The sequence below is a fragment of the Polyodon spathula genome, chromosome 8 (genome assembly GCF_017654505.1).
Source record: "Polyodon spathula isolate WHYD16114869_AA chromosome 8, ASM1765450v1, whole genome shotgun sequence".
Taxonomy (NCBI): Eukaryota; Metazoa; Chordata; class Actinopteri; order Acipenseriformes; family Polyodontidae; genus Polyodon; species Polyodon spathula.
In genome coordinates, this window is record NC_054541.1 from 20,060,294 (window position 1) to 20,081,458 (window position 21,165).

At 38.7% G+C, this 21,165-nt stretch overlaps 1 protein-coding gene across 4 annotated transcripts in view; it reads right to left on the reverse strand.

Moving 5' to 3' along the window:
• Positions 1 to 21,165, reverse strand: part of LOC121319562 (sodium- and chloride-dependent GABA transporter 2-like) — a 70,514-nt gene that overhangs the window by 2,590 nt on the left and 46,759 nt on the right. For all 4 annotated transcript variants that reach the window (XM_041257133.1, XM_041257132.1, XM_041257134.1 and 1 more), the window contains 6 exons: positions 16,381 to 16,484; positions 12,969 to 13,093; positions 12,260 to 12,372; positions 10,202 to 10,339; positions 5,858 to 5,960; positions 582 to 682 (listed from right to left, as the gene is read on the reverse strand). In XM_041257133.1, the coding sequence (XP_041113067.1) occupies positions 582 to 682; positions 5,858 to 5,960; positions 10,202 to 10,339; positions 12,260 to 12,372; positions 12,969 to 13,093; positions 16,381 to 16,484 (684 nt within the window). The remainder of the gene's footprint in view (positions 1 to 581; positions 683 to 5,857; positions 5,961 to 10,201; positions 10,340 to 12,259; positions 12,373 to 12,968; positions 13,094 to 16,380; positions 16,485 to 21,165) is intronic.

Sequence of the window (21,165 nt, forward strand, 5' to 3'; positions counted from 1 at the left end):
AAATGGGTTTAAGTAATTGTTGCTGACAAAATAATTTCATAAATCCTGTTTTGAACTTCCATTAAGCAAAATAGGTCTCAAATGTGCCTCTGAAAGAAAAACATGTTATAGCACACCTATTTTCATTTTAGACATCTGGTATTACTTTAGGTTAAAGGAAGCATCCAGTTTCTATGCCTTATGTTTCAGGTTATTTATTTACACTTCCAATTCCTGAGCCACATCAACTCAGCAGTGTCTTCTGGGTCAGTCATGTTACTGGCTGAAAGCATGTCAGTTTATAGAATTAGCACCTGGTTGATTAATGACAGAAAGAAGCCATTGAAGGGGTGGAGACAATTTCACCCTCCAGATGAAATAACCAAGTGAGTGCAACACAAACTGAATGCATGGCTTATAATTATAATATATATTTCTTTGACCAAGTCTAGTACCATATAACAATACAAGTTTACTATAATGTGCTTTTTTCAAAACTGTACATTTGTCATATTGAGCCATTTGATAGAAAATAATTTGAACTTATAATAGTGGCCTGAGAATATAATATGCATCTAAAAAACAAAACAATAAAAACGTACAGCACAGACAGCAGGAGTGAAGAACATCCAGCAGTACTTGATGAGAGGTGCAGGTCTGTAACCAATCATGTCTTCAATGTTGTCATAGAAACGATCAGCACCTACAAGAGACACACAGGGATTATGGACAGCAAAAAGTGAACTTCTACCAGGCATTACTAAATCTCTGCACAACTAAAACATCAACTGAAAAATGTGGCCTCTTAATGAACTTCATAATCTGAACTACATGTTTCTGAACTGCTAAACATGCACTGTACTAGAAATTTATATTACAACTTGCATTTACTTTACCGGAAGAACCATTAATTACATTTAGTGCTTCTGTTTTTCAGTTTTTATTTATTTTATTTTTCTGTGCTTATTTTTAGGTATTTTTCAGTTTTATGCTTTCGTTTTTGATATACTGTATGAAATTAGTGTTTTCGGTTACTTCACTGAGCATTTTTTTCTGTCATAACATGTATAGCACTGGGGCTCCCGAGAGTCCAGGCTATGTCACAGCCGACCGTAACCGGGAGTTCCTAGGTGGCACTGCACAACTGGCCGAGCGCTGCCCGGGTAGGGCGGACTTAGGTCGGCAGGGGAATCCACGGCTCACCGTGGAGCAGCGACCCTTGTGGCCGATAGGGTGCCTGTGGTTCTGCAGTGGAGCTTCCAGATCTGTGTTGTCCTCCGGCACTACAGATCTGGTGGCCTCGCTGTGGTTCCATGTAAAATGACGGATTGACAGAAGCACGTTTCGGAGGACGCATGCTCCAGCCTCCGTTCCCCGAGTCGGTGGGTGGGGGGTTGTGAGCGGTGAGCCTAGGATACAGATAATAACTAAATCCTTGGTGACAGGAACATTTTTCTGGGGTTTTTGTGTGTAGGCATTTTGTACATTTCAATTCCTCAAATTCCTAGTAGCCAATTAATCCTTAATCTTTGTCAATATGAGAATAGCAAACTATGGAGCCTACAGTATACAGAGTTTTGCACAACCTAGCCTGCCCCAATTCTTAAGAGGCAAAAATGTGGTGAAATCATTGTCACCAGTACTTTGTTGCTTCTTTTGAAAAATCTGGACTGTAACGGTCCATATAATGAAAGCTGTTTCACACTTCCATTTAGCTACAGTGTCTCAAATGTCTACTTTTGAAAGAAACACATGTTGTGGCAAACACTTTAAAACAAGATATCATATATATATATATATATATATATATATAATATATATATATATATATATATATATATATATATATATATATATATATACACGTTTTATACAGATGTGTTTCATTTAAAGATTTACATTCAAGACCGATATAATGAATCTAGGTGCACATCATTACTTTGTTAGCTATAACCACTTTATCAGTGACCTGAAGTTAGTCATTCTAGTGGCCATTTTCAACAGGTCCTCCTTGTCTGCTTGCTAATTTTAAATCATCGACCGTCGATAACATTCTGGAACACAAAACTTCCACTTGGTCATTCATATTTCTTCCATTAACAGTTTTAGAAATACACATTTGTGAAACTTGGTTGCTTTTCTGCAAGGAGAATCCGCCCCTAACCAATATGTAATCAGCAAGCGTATAAAAGCTCAGTGTGTTATTCTTTCATGTCTCTTCTTTTTGTCAAACGCTGGGAAGCCGAAACAGGAGTTGGCCGCTTAGAGCCTGAAAGAAGGACTGCCCTCAGCAATGGAATCCCTGAGGTTTCCCCCTAAAAAATAAAAAATATGTGAGTAGGGTTTTTTTTTACCTTACTTGAGTGCTGAGTGGTTAGTATTTAATTCTGCGGGTGAGTGGTCGGGTTGGCGCGGTTGGGCTCTCGGTTAGTATTTAGTTCTGCGGGTGAGTGGTCGAGTTAGAGCGGTTGGGCTCTCGGTTAGTATTTAGTTCTGCGGGTGCGTGGTCGGGTTGGAGCGGTTGGGCTCTCGGTTAGTATTTAGTTCTGCGGGTGAGTGGTCGGGTTGGAGCGGCTGGGCTCTCAGTTCGTATTTAGTTCTGCGGGTGCGTGGTCAGGTTGGAGCGGTTGGGCTCTCGGTTAGTATTTAGTTCTGCGGGTGAGTGGTCGGGTTGGAGCGGCTGGGCTCTCAGTTCGTATTTAGTTCTGCGGGTGAGTGGTCGGGTTGGAGCGGTTGGGCTCTCGGTTAGTATTTAGTTCTGCGGGTGAGTGGTCGGGTTGGAGAGGCTGGGCTCTCTCCCCCGGCGCAGTCATGCTCTGGGAGACGGGCCGTGTCTCATCTGCTGATTTTCATTAAATTGGGGGATAGGTGGCAGGGCACCACTGTGGAGCGTGTTAATTATTTATTATTATTCATTCATGGTTTGGCGGCCGTTCATGTTTTTCCAGCCGGCCTCATGTAGGTAGCCGTCAGCCACCCACAAACAAGATCTCCGGCCAAATTTATCTTTTACTCGGGCCCTGAGTGCCCTCCAGTCATTGGTTCACAGTTCATAAATCATCTGCAATTGCAATCATCATGCATTCATTCATTGCCATTCATTCATAGCGGATTCTCCAAGCTGAATAACAGATTCTATGAACCACTTATTAAAGATACCACAAAAACCTTAAAAGAATCAGCTAAGATCAGGAAACATTATGGCTGAGGGCATTCCAGGCATTTTTTAGATTTGTCTTCACTTTGTTTGTTTTTTGCGCATTACACATAGAGGAAGAAAGTGTCATTTTCTCCGATCAAAAAATTGAAATAAACAACTTTTATGCAAGGGGATTTCATTCAATCTCTTCTTAAAGTAATTGCAGCTAACTTGTATTTTCATTTTAAAACATGGTATCTGGTACTACTCCAGATGAAAGAAAGCTCTGCTTGCAGCCATGCTTTTAGACTGTTTTTCACTTCGAGTCAATTCGCTAGGACAGTGAAATAGTCCCGACCACTTCACCAGCTTCTTTCCTGTCAATAATCAAACAGCTGCTTCCCATATTGACGTGCTTTCAGCCAGGAACATGATCCAGAAGACACTGCTGTGGTGAAAGGACTAAATAAGTAAAACTGTAACAGACTTCATGGAAGGCAAGGTAAGCAGACTTTTTTGTTAATCTAGCGTAGTACCAGACGTCTATTTTAAAATTAAATGTTTGCTATGATGTATTTTTTTTTAAAACTGCACTTGAGACCTATTTAGTGAACGGAAAGGCAAAATGGGTAAGATGGAATCATTTTGTCAGCTAAAATTGCTTTGTGTGCTTTCTAAATTCTGAAAGAGGTAGTGTCCATTTCTTTTTTTTTCTTTTTTTAAAAATCCTGTTCAATTTTTTTTAAACATCACAGTCTTGCACATGGAAGAGTAAAACAATGTCCCAGATTCCTATTCATTTTGTGGTTGGATAAGGAGAGCAACATTGTTCAAAAACATCACTTTTTATACAATGATACCAAGTTAAGTGGTTAAAATGAGTGAAATGTAATTTTACTATTAGTTAACCAATTATCTTTAACTACATATAGTAAGTTCACCCATGGTAGTGTGCTGTACTGTACTGTACTGTAGCTAACGGTATTCACAACATTTTAATCTGATGGGCCAAGGACAATTAAACCATTTGCCAAGATACCCTCAGATAACCTTGAGGAAAGCTGATTCATTGTCCTATACATAATGCTTGTCATGTCCCATTTCTGGGTATAAGAACAGTAAACAGACCAATTTGCAACATGCTTATGTAAGTGACATCAATATTTCTAGACCCACTATAGTAGCATATTCTAAATAGAAGCAGGGGCATGTCAACTGTAGTGTGTACTTTACTTAAAGTGACTGTAGGTAACATAATCATTTTATTCATATTCCCCATTCATTATATAGGTCTCAAAATGTGCAGTTCCCTTTTAAGTATGGCATTTAACCAATAAACTATTAGGTAATGGTTACACTTCTATTTCAGGGAACTTTTTAAATGTTTTAGCAAACATGTATTTTCATTTCAAAACATGATATCAACCACTGACTCATTCTGTGTGACCCTGTGCAAGTCACTTAACATCCTTCAGATGATAAATAAAACCGTATTTATTTATTTAAATAAAGTCCTATTGTAAGTGACTCTGGAGCAGCAGTTCTTGATGCATCGTTCACCCCCCTAGTCTATGTAAGTTGCTCTGCTAAATGACTAAGGAAGACGCTGATGAGGAAGTGAAGTAGCAACAGACTTCCTTGAAAGGCAATGCAAGGAAACTGATAACTTTTTTTGACCTAGTTTAGTACTAGATGTTTTAAAATAAAAATACATATATGTGTTTCTTTCAAAACAACACATTTGATTCCTACACAGTGACTAGAAGTGCAGGACAGGAAAGATTTCATGAAATGATTGGTTAGTAACAACACATTTAGGAGTGTCAATCATGATTTTAAAATCAATTTCCGCACCTTTTATTAGCACTTAATTACTGTTCTGTTTTCTTGCATTTTGTTGTTCTTTGCTTGTTTTTCATACTTTAATTCAGAATTTGCAGATATTTCCATTACAATCCTGCAATATACAAGTGTTGCTATTTCCTGGATCCTGGTCTGTCTAGAATCAAACCATATGCCCTACAGGCTGCAGGAAGCAGTAATTACATTTATTAATCCAAAGCATTGTACACTATATAAAAAACAAGCAAAGAGCCAAAGAATGTTGAATACAAGAATAGAGGGACATAGTTGTGAATACAGATTCTCAAGCCTTGACAGCATACCTTTAGAAGCATTATAAAATGCTAAACTCAAATTTCTATTTAATCATTGACTACCAAGCCAGACCAAAACATATTGATTTTTTGCACTGATTATAATGAAAGACATTATAATGTTTATATGCTTTTCCCAAGGTTATTCTATGCATTTACCACATTTTCTTTTAAATATACTTTACCTCTATCTGGTCTGTACAGTGCTTATCTATTCTTTACCATGCTTTTACTATGCTTTATTAGTTTACTATGCGTTACTTTGGTTAACTTTTATCAGAACAATCAAGTGATATTTAGAGATGTGTATATGAAGCACTCAAATACCCTTATTTCCAGGCTTGTATCAGTGTGTGTGGTTATAACACATCATATTGATGTACAGAGGATGGACAATAGGGCTGGTATGGAGGGGGACAATTAGGAAACCAATTTCCAGCATAGACAGATACCCGTTCTGTATTAATCACTCTTGAGAAATCATATTTAAGTGTAAAATTGAGATTGGGTGGCCCTGTAGCTTTAACAGTGCCCCACTGTACTGTCTGTTAAATTCCCGCACATAAGATACAATAATACTCACCATAAACCCAAGCTATGCAAACTGTTTCGAAAATAGCCACAAACAGGAGACACATCCCACTGGCAGCATAGTAATCAAAGAGCTGGAAAACGTACATTCCACCCTGAAACACAGACACACAGGCAGGCAGAATATTAACAATGTAACTGGAATATTGAACTACTGAAATAATAATAAAAATAATAATAATAATAATAATAATAATAATAATAATAATAATAATAATAATAATAATACATTTTGCTGTACATGACTGCCATTTTTGTATAAAATGCAGAGCGATGAAGTGTTATTGTTTGTTACTGATATTAAAACCGTAAACGTCCAGTGCTGTGTTCCACCAGGTTGCCAGCACAATAAACAGCAATGAGGGGTACAACAGAACAAATATAAATACACAATGAGTGACACTAGCTTTCAAAATAAAACTTACAGCTTGATCATGGCGTCTCCAGACCATCGAATCCCATTTTAGAAAAGCCTATGAAATCCATCTATCAAGCTTTCCTTTCAAAAGACTGAGGTTTAATAAACCCTTTATAAAAGTGTACCATGGTAATTTGGCAGTTTTACCAGTACACCATGACTGTTTTTTGTTTTTTTCTTTGAAGACATTAAGAAAGATTTCTAGTAGAAATGTGTGTCATTGAATTTATGAAGTTTCTTTTAGTATTTATAAATGTAGCACTATAGTGTGTTGAACAGTTATGGATGATAGTTTAAATTTATTATCTAAACAATGGTGCATTCTAATAATCATGCCCTAAAACTAGAAAACCAACCCTTTTACAACCCTTTTCCAGTGTATTAAAATATTTAATGTACTTAGTGATTTTACAAAGAGATAACCGTCTTCCGGAAAGCCAGCTGAGCACCAACAATGTTTGAGTTTACATACAGGGTAATTAGAAAGTAAGTTTACCACAGCAACGCTCCATATCATTGATGTGGTAAACTTACTTTCTAATTACCCTGTATAATCATTTTACGTACCTTTTGATGGGGAATATACACAATATATTTATAAAATTCCACCTCATAATGGCAAATACATGACAAACAGCAAACCTATTGAATTAGTGCAACAGAGAAATCAGTGTTATTTCTCTTTCGTTAAAGTGAAAGTTCTGAGCCCTAGTCATTCATGCAATCCTTCCATATCTCACAGACTGCTGGCTCTCGCACAAAGGCCCTGAATACCAAGTGTCTTCCTACAGTCTGAAGCTCACTGGCTTATCATGAACGTTGTTTACATCAAAAAAAGATGCTTTCTGACAGGTGGAATGGGTGCAATTTACATAAAGTCCCATAAAATAACTAAATGAGAAACCTATATGTTAAGGACGCAAATTACAGTTTTTACATCGTTTCAAGATATCAATCAATGAACAGGTGGGATTGAAAGCCAGTAAAGGTGGAGAAAAACAAGAGAGACATGTGTCAGAGAGCGTCAAATCTCCCCGGTTTACAGACGCTGAGCTGGAACTTCCAGTAGAAGAAGTTTAAAGCACAAAACATCATTAACCAGGGCTTTAAACTATGCACTACCACCTATGAGCCAACCACTGACATTTTCAAAATGAAGGTGTCATGGCTCGATCCAGGGAATTTGGCAGGCAAATGCAAAATGTGGCAGGTGTATTGCACAATACCTGCATGCTCATGGAGTGGAATCTCTTTCTACTGTGAAAATCGAATGTATTCCTAACAGGAAAACGCAGGGCCAAATGTGTACAATCAACTGCTCCCACGATCCCAGGAAAACCAGCAATGACAAATATATTTGAACTTAGTTTACTGTTATGGTGTATGTGGTAAGCAAACATATTTTTGCGACCTCTTTATTAAATAATTCTCTAAAATTGCAGCAATCCTTAGCAACACATTGGGCTCCAGCATCATTAGTATACCACATCAGACCCTTTTTATTTTCCCATCACCATTAGAACACTTTGATGGAAAAGAATCAATCCGACCATGTCAACCCTTTTGATATTTGCATGGAGGGTATGTTAATTAGGTACCACTTAATTTGCATGACATTTCTTCACACTGTCGGAATTGGGATTTTGGTACTGTTCTCATCCTTCTTGGAATTGTTTTGATTGAAAAACAAAAAACAGTAAGAAAGTTAACACTGGCACAAAAGCCCTCCCAGCTGCTCAGAAAAACGTTAACATTCAGGGCCAAAGTGGTGAAACCAGAAAGGGTCAGATTGTGTCAGGGTCGACTTTCTTTTGTCATTTCTATATTCAATATTATGTTGCGAACCACTATGTATGAGCCAAGAACAATTGAATGACTTTGTCAGTTCTGCACGTTCAAAAGAGCCTTACCGAAGAACTAGACAAAATCTCCTTAACGACTTCATTTTGCAAACTGAACAGTGCCGAAATGTTTTTGTTCTTTTACTAAGCAGTAAGTTGTCTATGCACTAATTAGTAATTACTTCTAATCTTTGTTTAAACATTAATTTATAATTAAATTGACTAATATAAATGTTTAGAGCGTGACGTTTTTAGAAAATGCAATTTTATTTATTTAATTTTTTAAAACTGATGAACATGGGTTTTGGCATTATATTTTAAATAATGTTAATCCTGCCTTACTCTCTTCTACATAAAGAAACTGGCTTTCAGGAGACTGGCAGTGTGTAAAGACATTGCTACTGACCAAGCATCATTTTTTGTGGACCTATGTATTAGAATACACTTGTTAGAGTGACTTGTGACTGGGCTGGGCTGAAAAAAAACAACAACTCTATAATGTGATAGGGACACGGGCAGTAATCTGAATCTGAATCTGAATTCAAATCCTAAACGTGGACATCCTCACTTCAACACTGTAAGTTAACCTTTATATACAGCTATGGCCAAAAGCTTTGCATCAGCCTACAGAATTAACTAAATTGAATGAAACCTGCTGAATAATGTTACGTTAACATATTGACTACACCACTTTGTAGTTTTCCATATACTTAACAAAAATTTAGCATGAGATATTGTACTACTATTATTTGGCTTCCAGTAGACTTTTGCAATATCATTTTGTAGTTTCTTTGATTACATTATGTTAAATAAAAGATCAAAATAATGTCTCGATTGTAAAATTCTAGGTGATGCAAAACTTTTACCCATAGCTGTGTGTATTAGGGAAACATGCAATTTATTATAGAAGCTGAAAATTGATGCATTTCAGTGGTGTTATTTTTAATACTGAAAATAACTGATTCTGGCAAACAATAATAAAAAAAAAAAATTAAAAAAAAAATTTAAATGCCTAATTTGCACCAATTTTGCTGTTTTCATTTTCTCCTGGTTTGCTGGCTTAGTTTAGTGTAGATGTCCAGCTGTATGCACCACACCCTGTCCATGTGACATACGCAATAACAATAGGGTATGAAAAGATAGTGTTTATAAAATGTTTTTTCAAATATCCTTATTGTTTGGAAAGCAATTTCATTTATAATACAAGTTACAAAACATGACTGAAAGTCTCACTTCAGTGTATATGCAGTGAATCATTATTTATTGATTGTATTATGTTTTATTTACGGTAATTGAGATTCATTAATGTGTACCTTATTATTGCATTTTCAGTTATTCTGTCTATGCTGCTACTTTAAAAAGTTATTGTTTATACTTGATCAGACTGTGAGCAAGTTGTAGCTTTCAGAAGTGAAAGCCAGTTTAATTTAAACAGACCGTGTTTGTGTGTTCACAGCCAGCAGCCAGAGCAGTAACAGAGAACTTTACCAGTCTACCTGGAAACCATTCGGGGCCTCGCATAAGAAGCAGAGCATATGTTTTTGTTTTAATATTCTAAACTGTATGAAAATAGAATATAATTAAATCATTTTTTAATATTATTGTAATCATAATAATAAGAATTATTATTATTATTATTATTATTATTATTATTATTATTATTATTATTAGTCTTGTGGTACACAACAAAGTGCAGAAGGATCAAATAACCCACTCAAGCTTAAATTTGACATTACCCGTATTCAATGGGGCTTCGTCGTTATCCTCTATATATACAATTGTACAGGACAAACAATTTGTCATAGACAAGCAACCTATACTGTAGACACACAAATGAGATACTGTAAGTACACAGCGACGACTACTTTACATAATGATAAACAGTATTTTGTTGTTTAAAAACAAGGATTTTTAAGAGACTTTTTTTCTCCTAACCCCAAATATAGGGGAATTTGCCACCTGCCCCCTGCCCCTGGAAACCACCATTACAAACAGGGCGCCTATGCCTAATTCTGCTTTATAACCCCTGACATGTGACAAGATCAGGATCTCTGATGATGAAGTTGGGTTTGCCTACCTCCGTGATCATGATAAGTCCCATGAAATAGGAGATGACGCAGATGCCGAGGATCAGAAGCTCCCTTCTGTTTTTGCGGCGGAACACAGAGGGAAACATGTCGACCAGTGCTGTCACCAGGCTCTCCACACACACAAACTGTGAGGGGAGACAGAGAGGGGTGGAAGGGCACACAGCTGCTTTCAATAATACACTTTGTGGAAGTAACAGAAATAATGACTGGATAATAAAATACATACAGTTATTATATATATTTATATCCAACAGATATAGTGCCATGTTTCCACCTTCAAAACCTGTTTGTAAAACTACAATTCAATCTGCAACTGGATGTTACAAAGAAGTTAAAGAACATCTTATTGTATCATGTTTCTGTTTAATTGCTATTTACAAATAATTCACCAACCTACAATATTTCTCTGACAGTACAATATATTCACAGCCCATGTTTAGTCAAACGTGAATCCTGAATTCACAATAGCTTCCTTTGATTACTACATATTGTAGGGGGCTCTCAAGTGGCATATCCAGTAAAAGCACAAGTGTAGAGTGCAGGATGCACCCTATGGTCTGGACATCGCCGGTTCGAGTCCAGGATATTTGTTTGCCGACCGAGGGCAGGAGCTCCCAGGGGGTGGAGCACAATTGGCCGAGCGTGGCCTGGGGGGAAGGATGGATAGGTCTGCTCACTGCGCACCAGCGACCACTGTACACTGGGCAGGCACCTGCGGGCTTGCCTGTAAGCTGCCCAGAGCTGAGTTGTCCTCCGACACTGCAGCTCTGTAGCTCTGCAGTGTGAAATAAAAGCAGTCGGCTGGCGGCACACGCTTTGGAGGACAGCGTGTGCTCGTCTTCGCTGCTCCCAAGTCAGCACGGGGGTGGTAGTGGTGAGCTCCCCCCCCCCCCCAATATTTAACGATTGTTCCATCTTTTGTTAATGTATAAGCATGGTGCTAAATAATTTGGATTAAGGTGTTTCAGTCAGGTTTGAAACTGTGACAGGTAGTGCATCGGTAAAGCAAATGTTTGCTGTATTTATTTCGAAGGGCTAAAAAATATGTATTTACACTTCTTTCAGAAATTGAAATTTTCACATATTGTACAGTAATAAGTGCATTTCACAGAAATTGTGAAATCCGTGATAACCATGAATACAACCTTAATCATTGGTCATACAGCAACTGGCAATACATTTCCCAACATTTGCTTGCAACGTTCGCAAGGAAAATAATGTCTCGCAAGGATCACAGTGTATCCAGATCACACTCCCTCTCCTGCAGTGTATCCAGATCACACTCCCTCTCCTGCAGTGTATCCAGATCACACTCCCTCTCTTGCAGTGTATCCAGATCACACTCCCTCTTCTGCAGTGTATCCACATCACACTCCCTCTCCTGCAGTGTATCCAGATCACGCTCCCTCCTGCAGTGTATTCAGGTCACACAATGCTGTTGAAGAGACCGTGAACTGGAAATACTGTGATGCTTAGAAGAACAATGATCTTTCTCCCGGCAAACTCTCAGAGGAAAAGTAGAAAAAAAGCAATTCCCTTGTTGACTTACCTGTGATTTGTGAATAAAATAAAATAGCAAAACAAATCAGAAATATGTGGAGAAAAATTGCTGCAATATGGACAACACAGGAAATAGCAAAGGTCATGTGTTTCTTGTAAACACTGCAGGGGTTCTGTAACCCTCTAAGAGAATATTTTGAAACACCCTTTATAAAACAGTTCCAAACAAGGTAAACATTTTGTGATTAGTCTATGTAATTAAAAACAAAAAACAGAGTCCTGCAGCCTGATACTTAGGCTGTCATTAGCTCTCACAAAGGACCAGGTAGCAGCTACAGTTTATTGTTATAACTGGATCAATGTGTTGCCATGAGCTAGACTGCATATAATTCCTGTGCTTTACCTACCCTGTTTCCACAACGACTTACTACATTTCAAACATTTAATAGGGCTAGCCTTTATACTCATTTGTGGCTAAAGAATTCAGTATCAGGTGTCCTGATATTTATTTTGGTGGGTGTCTATAGAGAAAGTGGAGGCCCTACCTGACTATCGAGTCCGAGAAGGACGATCATGATGAAGAAGCAGCAGGCCCACAGTGAAGAGAAAGGCATCATGGACACAGCCCGTGGGTACGCAATGAACGCCAGCCCAGGACCTGCAGCCACAGAGAAAGAGAAAGCAGGTACAGCGTAGAGCAAACCAGAACAAAACACATGAACCCAATGTGGCTAACTCTGCAGGAGGCAAGAAAACTTCACCGCGATGTTGTAACATACTGTACTGTATATATGTATTCAGTGTTTCATCCGTAACTATAAAACAATTAATGGTGCTATGTGTAGCAGAACTGAAAGAAACCTATACAATTCAAAATAAATGTTTCTACTGTAAGTCTTTTCATTGGCCTAAATGCTCAAAGCTATTAACCAAAACTAGCACAGTTTTACCAGCACATAAACTAAAAAAACAAACATTTAATTTAAGGGCTTGTGACAGTCTGAAGTTGTTTTTTCCTTTCAGACAAAAATAATGTTCATAAAGATTTGGAGAATCTTTGGTGCTTTAAGAATCTAGTCTGAAGACATTGAGAAAGACTCACTGTAAAAACATTTGCATTTTGAAAGTTTCTTTTCGCATTACTATAGTTTTCCTGTGGTGGTTTCACATGAGTGACAGCCGCATAACCTCCTGTTTCTTTAAACTCTGAGCCTGAGAAGTCTCTTTTGTTCAACGCTGACTGCAAGCGCTTACCAGACTCTGCAACTTCTGAAATGGGCACTTGCTGTTCATAAGCCATAAATCCCAGGATGGAGAAGATGGCAAAGCCAGCCATAAAGCTTGTCCCACTGTTCAGGAAACACAGACACAGGCAGTCCCTAAATGAAGAGAGACACCTTTTGGTTAGACAGCAGTTTTATGTTAGCAATCCTGAATGCCATGTCCATGTTGGAACCTATCAGCAGCAACTACACTGATAATATTGCACTCAGAATGTCAATGACGAAGCATTGTAAACATTTGAACCACAGCAGGTTCTATAAAAACAGATGAAGTTTGTTAATAGCAGGTTTTTGTCTGTTTTTTTATTTATTTAGATCCAACGGTTTATAGTATGTTTATACATGTTCAGTGGCTACCTCTACTCAGGTTGAGAGTACTTTCTTTTCCATGCTTTGTACAGCAGACCTAACGAAGTGAGTGCACAAGAAATACACTCTCAACTTGACTACAGGTGGCCACCGAACCATACAACACATGACAGGGTGTGCAGTCTGGTGTACTATACCACACCTGAAAGCCAAGTGCCTTTTACACACCAGATAAGTGGTATATTATAATGGTGCCTCTGAGTTGGATGGCTGCATTTTAGTGCTAGGACAAATATCTGAATATCCAAACAAACATGGTTTTACAGTCTATATATAGTGGAGGTCAGTGGCGGGATTTGGTGGAGCCGCTGGTCGCTTTCCCTTGCTTGTCACTAGCTATGCTTGTCAATAGCTAGCTTTTTTTATGCACTAAAACTCATGCGTATATATTAAAAAAAAAAAAAAACTGTGATGGAAACAGGCATAATTTGGTTAATTCATGTGAGCGAACAAAAAAAAAAATACTTTCAATCGGGGGGATAAAAATTTATCCTGTACCATAAATTCAATGGAAATACTTTCCAAGTGAATTCTATGAGCTAGCGCACACTTTTTTTTCAGTCACATGGTGGTATTTGCGTGGTCAATGCAGCACATCTCTACCGGGACTGGGTACTTAATTAAAACTTAATGACACATATGATATGTCAATCTTGGTAAATGCCCTAGAATGATCTGATACCCTGAGGACAGTTTCTAGTGGATATTCCTTTCCGCTGCTGCCAGTGGCCCATTGGTGGGCAGTTGTGCCCAAGAGTGTGACGTAGATGTTTTTCTGCACCAAAAATGACCTCAGAATATCAGCCTGATTTCTGTAAAAACTACAATATATCCTACTCGGTTATTATTTTTTATTTGTACATTGTTTTTATTTGTACAGGAATTACAATTGAACTAAAAACAAAACAACAAAACCACCTATAAGAACTTCTAAAGGACTGCTGTTCTGTACGTAGTTTATCTTGCATTTTCTTTCAGAACTGTACTACCCTAAAATAAAATGTTCTTACTGTGTGTGTGTACACTAGTTTGTAATTTACGTGCTAGAGTGAGTGTTTTTTGGTTTTTTTTTTGTAGGATGAGAAAAAAATACCTTAATGTTTCTTTATTGATAGTGGCATTTATTCGAGGACGGCCTCTACTATAAAGCTGATATATGACTCTGGTGTCAATGCGAGCTGCGCCAAATTGAAGTAATACGGTATATATACACACACATATACATATACGGGTAAAGCTACCAACCATCCCAATTTTCCCAGGCCACTCCACTTTTTAGGGAGCACATCCTGGTTTCCCCACAGGTTTAGTAATATCTTTGTCCTGTCTGTCCTGTTTTTCATGAACGTCTGTGTTTGGCTATAGGCTCAACGGTAATAAGGCACCACCATGATGGACTGAGGTAAATCTAAAGGAGAACCGAACCGTTGTGAGTTGTTTTTGAGCTGCTCTCATATGTAATATATCATATATAATGTGTGATACAGATACAGATATAGAGTTTTACAGCTTCAAAGAAATGACTCATACAGTGATCAACATTTTAATTTTCTTTCATAATGTGATCCTATTTTTTGGGTGTGTTCTGGCAGAGGCAAGCTCAGCAGCTCGTCCTCTGCCAGGAATAATTAAAAACTTGTGCAGAAGGTGGCTATCTCCCGAATTAAGTGATTAATTTGTTGATAAATCGGGAGATGGTCACCTCAATATAAACCTGCAGCTCTCTGCACTCCAGATGGGTGTACAGAGGAGAGTACAGGAGAGCGAGAAGAGATTAAAACTAAACCAAAACATATAGGAGGAGATCAGCTGGGAAGTTCTCCTCCACAGCACAGGCGAGACCTACTGTTGCTGCATCTGTGAGGAGTGGGGGCATTTCCCAGTTAACTGCCCCCTCCCCGAAGAAGAGTGGTACTACAGCTGCTGGAGAGGAGACATGGATCCAAAGGGGGAGGAGTCGGTGAGTCCACAGCCCAAGAGGGGGGAGGCTGAACGTCCACAGACCAAGACGGAGGAGCCCAAAAGGGGGGAGGCCGAACGACAACAGCCCACGTCTCCACCAGCAGAGGAGGAATACCTGATGTTTCCACCTCCACCACTGTGGGAGGACTGCTTGTCACTCCCACCTCCAACAGCAGAGGGAGAATACCTGCTGTTTCCGCCTCCTCTGCCGTGGGAGGACTGCTTGCCGCTCCCACCTTCACCAGCAGTGGGAGAGTGCCTGCTGGTTCCGTCTCCACCACCCACAGTAGAACAAGACCTGCTGTGCCCAATCTCTACCAGCAGAGAGAGCATGCCTGCTGGTTCCCCCACTGCATCCAGAAGGGGAGGAGCCACTGCTGCCTTCGCAGGCAGAAGGGGAGGAGCCCTTACCACCTTTGCAACCAAAAGGGGAGGTGCTCCTGCCGCCTTCACCGTCAGGAACACAGAAACTTGAGCTGCCTCTGTCTCCACCACCAGAGGTAGAGAAGCAGGAGACCTGTACATAAAAGGGGGCAGGGCAAAGCCCTGCTGTAAAATGTATTTATTTATTTTAGAACAGGGTACCCCTCTGCCCCTTTGCGATTTACTATTTTGTATTTGTTTTGTAGTATTATTATGATTTTATTATTTGTTTGTCATTGTTTTGTTATTGTTTTTGTTTGGGTGTGTTCTGGCAGAGGCAAGCTCAGCAGCTCGTCCTCTGCCAGGAATAATTAAAAACCTTGTGTATAAGGTGGCCATCTCCTGAATTAAGTGATTAATTTGTTGCTAAATCGGGAGATGGTCACCTGCATATAAACCTGCAGCTCTCTGCACTCCAGATGGGTGTACTGAGGAGTACGGGAGAGCAACAGATTAAAACGAAACCAAAACGTATAGGATCAGTGAAGGTGACTGCCCAGCCTGACCTGGGTTTTTTTTGTTTACCTTTCTTTGTGTCTTTGTTTTTGTTCCTGCATCTGGCCTGACGTTACCACAAAGCAATCCTGTCATGCCGTTCTGGTGACCTACCTCAGAAAATGGTGACCTACCTGTAGCAGTTGTTGTTGTACTTGTTGTAGCTACCAAGAGCTGTCAGGCATCCCAGGCAAATAGCAAAAGAGAAGAAAATCTGGGTCCCTGCATCCATCCACACCTAACAGACAAAGAAATGTGGGCTAGGTTCACTTTATCAGCATCAGAACAGCATGGAGATCCCTGAAGACACAGTCTTCAGTGATGTCATGCTGATAATAAATCCCTCCCTGTGCTGTGCCCTGTGGACTGAGAAACAGGACAGAACACACTGGAAACAGTTTCCAGTATTGCCATTCCTTCAAATACATTTCTATTCCTCATATTTTATTGTTAACACCTTTAAGAGTGAAGGACCAGCGTGTTCCGAGCCCCTCCCCTGGCGGAGCACACAGAGTGTGATCTCACCTGCCCAGCAGAGCATAACATCGTGGGCAGAGAGACAGACAGACTGGAGGAAGGGTCAGGGTAAACAGATCATTAAAAAAACTATATGTTAAATTTTAGCAAAGATTGTGTTAAACTGTGAATCTGGTTCTACAAAAGCTCGTTATCTGGTGTAAAATTGCTATGACTAGACCTGCAAAAGCTACAATACATACGATTCATATAATGGAACTTGTGACACTGTTTCAAAATTCAAACACAAATTAAATGTCTCAAAAAGTCTTGGAATGCATATACAGTACGGTTTTCCATCTGAATGTTTCAGTTGGCCAGAAGGTTTCTTATTTTATTTACACCAGTGTAACATGTACTGTATGTTGACTAATCTATTAACACTGAGAAAGATTTCTAGTCGAAACGTTTAGTTCATTTTAGTATTTCTATATCTTGAATTATGGACTACCTATAAAGGTTTACCACAGTAAATGTGCACAGTAATCTCCCCATGTTTTGGTTATACTATTCATTTGCCATTTACTATGGTCTGCCATGTTTTTTAATATGCCATAACATACCTTAATGTTTGCCTGTGTGATTTACTACTTTTCTACCTAGGAGGCTTTAAGGTTCATGTGTGATCCTTACAGCATCTCAGTCTAATAATAACTGATAGAATGATTCTTGACTATAAGAGCTTCATTCTCCGAAGTCCTATTGGGGGGGGGGGGGGGGGGGGGGATCAGTTCCTTTCACCATTCTCAGAACCAGTAAACAATAATGTTTATTATAAAACATTTCTATTTTTTAGTATGTTTCTACTGGCAATGAGAGTTCCCAGCTTACAGTTGCAGCCAGGTTGTAATTTTCCACTGTGCTGCAGAGGAGAATAGGTATTGGATGAGAAGTGGCTTCACTTGCTGAGGCGCATGTAAGGACATTCAACCAGACAGCTCCTGCTAGGCCTGTGGTGTGTATAAAACATCTGACTGAATAGAACAAGTTGAAATAATAAGAGTCTGCTGATAAAATCGCCATGCTGCTTGTCCCTTCCGCAGCTTCTCTCCCCCTGCTGTTAATATGTCCAAGTGTATTTCGATTCATCTCTTGCAGTCTTTTGTAATGATTAATACAAAAGACAAATGACTACAAAAGATTTAGAAGTGAGTAGTTTTTCGAGATTTACGATTATACTGTAAATACAGTATAATCGTAAATCTCGAAAAACTACTCACTTCTAAATCTTTTGTAGTCATTTTTGTATAACTTTAGTATAAATACATGTTAATTTGTTGAATTTGCATATGTTGTTTTTTTCTGACTTTATGTGAACGAAAAGACACATTGCCTGTTTTCCCATTGGAAATAGTGATATTTTGAAATATCACTGTCCTGGTCACAAAAGCAAAGTTTGTGGGGAATAATAGCCATTTTCTATACTTTTAAGGCATAAGCAATTAGGAAATAACACTTTCTACCCAGGAACAAATTGTGTTACATAGTGGTATCAATGTCATGATTTGTCACCAAATCACACTGCAAGGAAACTAATTGTGATTTTAGCCAACATGTTTCATTTTAAAAAATGATATTTGGCACTACATTAGGTTAAAAATGCTGCTTGCATTTTCATGGTCATTTTCCCAGGAAATTGAATTTGTTCCCCCACAGGGCACCCAGCTGTCTCCCCTAATGACCTAGGAAATGAAGTAGTAAAATAGAAGCAGTAAAATGTGGCTAGCATGACATCCAAACAGAGAACTTCAGTTTACCTAGTGTAGTACCAGATGTCTTTTTTAGGATGCTATGTGGCCACCCAGTATGATCAAATAGAACCCCATTTCACCTGATTTTAACCAACTCGGGGTTAAGGTGAAAAATCTAAATTATATTGTTTTCCCTTGAAAACTCTAAAAAATAAAAAATATAAAAAAATAAGGGGGAAATGTCTTTTACAGAAAGATAACCCAAGGATAACGATTTAAAAATGTCAGTGTCTGAAAAGGAACCAACATGAATACCAATGGGCAAGTACAGTTGATTAGAGTACTGGTCTTCAGTTTGGAAAGAGTTAAGTAACAGGAAACTCTAAATAAGACTTTTTCCACTTCACAACACTGTCCCCTCTTGTCCTGGTTTCTGTGTGGCACTTAAATCTATTAGCTCAGGTTAACTGTGTCAACTCCTTTTCAGATTTTAAAGACTTCAATTAAATCCCCCCTAATTCTTCTCTGTTCTAGACTTAATAGATTCATAGCTAAATTTCGTTATTCCCTGGGATTAGTCTGGCTGCTCTTCGCAGGACTCTCTTCAATGTCCTTTTTTGTATTGTTGGTACTAGAATTGAACATAGTATTTAAGTTTGGTCTCACCAGTGCATTATATATTAACCATAGCCTGGCCATAATTTTCTTGTAGCTCCTGAAAACTGCTGTGTGGCTCTTTAGCAATGCATACGGATCCCCGCTGTTGCAGGGTTGGAGCATTGCTGGCTGTCAGAGTCTTCTTTCACTGAATTGTATCATACCTCAGTTTACATTCCTTATCCCAGTAGTCACCCACTTGGCTATACATAGAGATCACTGTATTCTGATCTTGTGTTTCAGATCCAAGCTGGGATATCATAAACCAGAGCACTCAGGGAAGACATATTATGGAAGAGTGCCGACCAGAGTCAAAAGTTACAGCTGTGAAAGCTGAACCCTATGCTTTACTTTATTTTCTTAAATGGTGATATATTTTGGATGCTGAATTCAATATCACATTAACTCACTGACCGTTTTAGAGAAAGTTATCTGATCTCAAAGTACACGTGTGGCATGCTCTCTTGCTGTACCAGAATGCAATAATGGTGTTGGAGAGGGGCTGGTGGGAGGTTGTGTTACAGGGGTCCTCGAGTTCTTTATATGGGATTGCAAACAATCCTAAAAGCTTGTAGGAAATATTTGGAAAAATCAAAAAGTCTACCCTAGGATAATTAATACCCTCAATACTCTATGGAAAGAAGTGCCTCCTACCTTTTGTTCTAAGTCTATCTTCCCTTAATTTCCAACTGTGTTCGATGATCTTGGTTTTTGTGCTGCACTTAAAATATTGGTTAGGGTTAACTTCATCAGTTCCTTTTGGGTTTTAAAGACTTTGGGATTAGTCTGGTTGCTGTTGATTGGACTCTCTTTCTACCTGTTGGTAATGTGGTGACCAGAATTGATCACAGTATTGATCACAGTATTCCAAGTAGAGGTATATTCTCACCAGTGAAGATCTGCTCAATATCTCTCCCAGCCTTTCCAAGCTGTTGCATTTATACAGATTGTTCCAGTAAAAGACCAATAAAGTAAGCTGTCTTTTTTTTCTCTATTTTTGTTGAATTTAGTGGCCTGAAGTGAAATCAGTGCTTTTACCTTCCATTCAATAGTAAACAGGTTAAGAATAACTCCAAGGAATATAATTGAAAATAAAAGATACTCCAGAAATCTGAGGGGCTGAGACAGTCAATGAGGATATTATTATTACTGACTATAGGATGTACCTCCTCTCTCGATTGAAGGTCAGTTCGTTTTATATGTGCAGCTGGGCCAGGTCAATATCTCCCTGCTAGGAAGTAAGTTCGCTTCGCTACTAGGCCTTTAGCAATGACTTGTTTTGGTTAAAGAGAAAACAACATTTTTCTTATTTTGATGTTCAAAGCCAAGGATTGTGAGTCCCTGGGGCTGTGCCAAGGCTTCATGGAGTTCCTCATTGTAATAGCAGGGCAGGGCTGGAGTATCTCCAGAAGAATGTGTGCCTTGGGTTTCAGAGTCTTGCCTAGGGCATCCCAAGAATGAAAAAAGCAACCGCTCTCTCGGTTCTGAAAATGTACTACCCTCGTGCAAAAGTAAAGCAGGGAAAAACATGCCTGGATTTTTAATTTACTTTAATGCAGGTGCTACCTTAATGAAATAGTGAAAACTGGTTGTTAAAATTATTTTTGACACATCCAGCTGTATCATCGATTCCACCATTTTGAGTTCTGCATGTCAAGTTGCCCATCCTTGCTGGTTTATACTAAGAAACAAATCGGTGACAAGTTTACATAAACAGGCGTGTTAGTGACATTCAAAAATGCAAAATTAGTAACTGTAAAAATTGATCACTGTAATCTCTATATCCCATTGTATGTATTGACATAGGGTATCTCCTATAACCTGAGATGTTAACACTCTTACAGTACATGGTTCAAACAAACATTACTGTAAATCTTACGTACTATATATTGCGATCGGTTTTTCCGACATCAGAAACGCACACTAAATGGTAAAGTTGAATTTGATTTATTTCAAGCTGTTGGAGAAGAATATTTATCGAACACTCCTTGCAGATACTTCTATGCAGTACTTCCGGTCAACTTCCTAAAGTTGCATGAAGGAAGTAAAGCCATA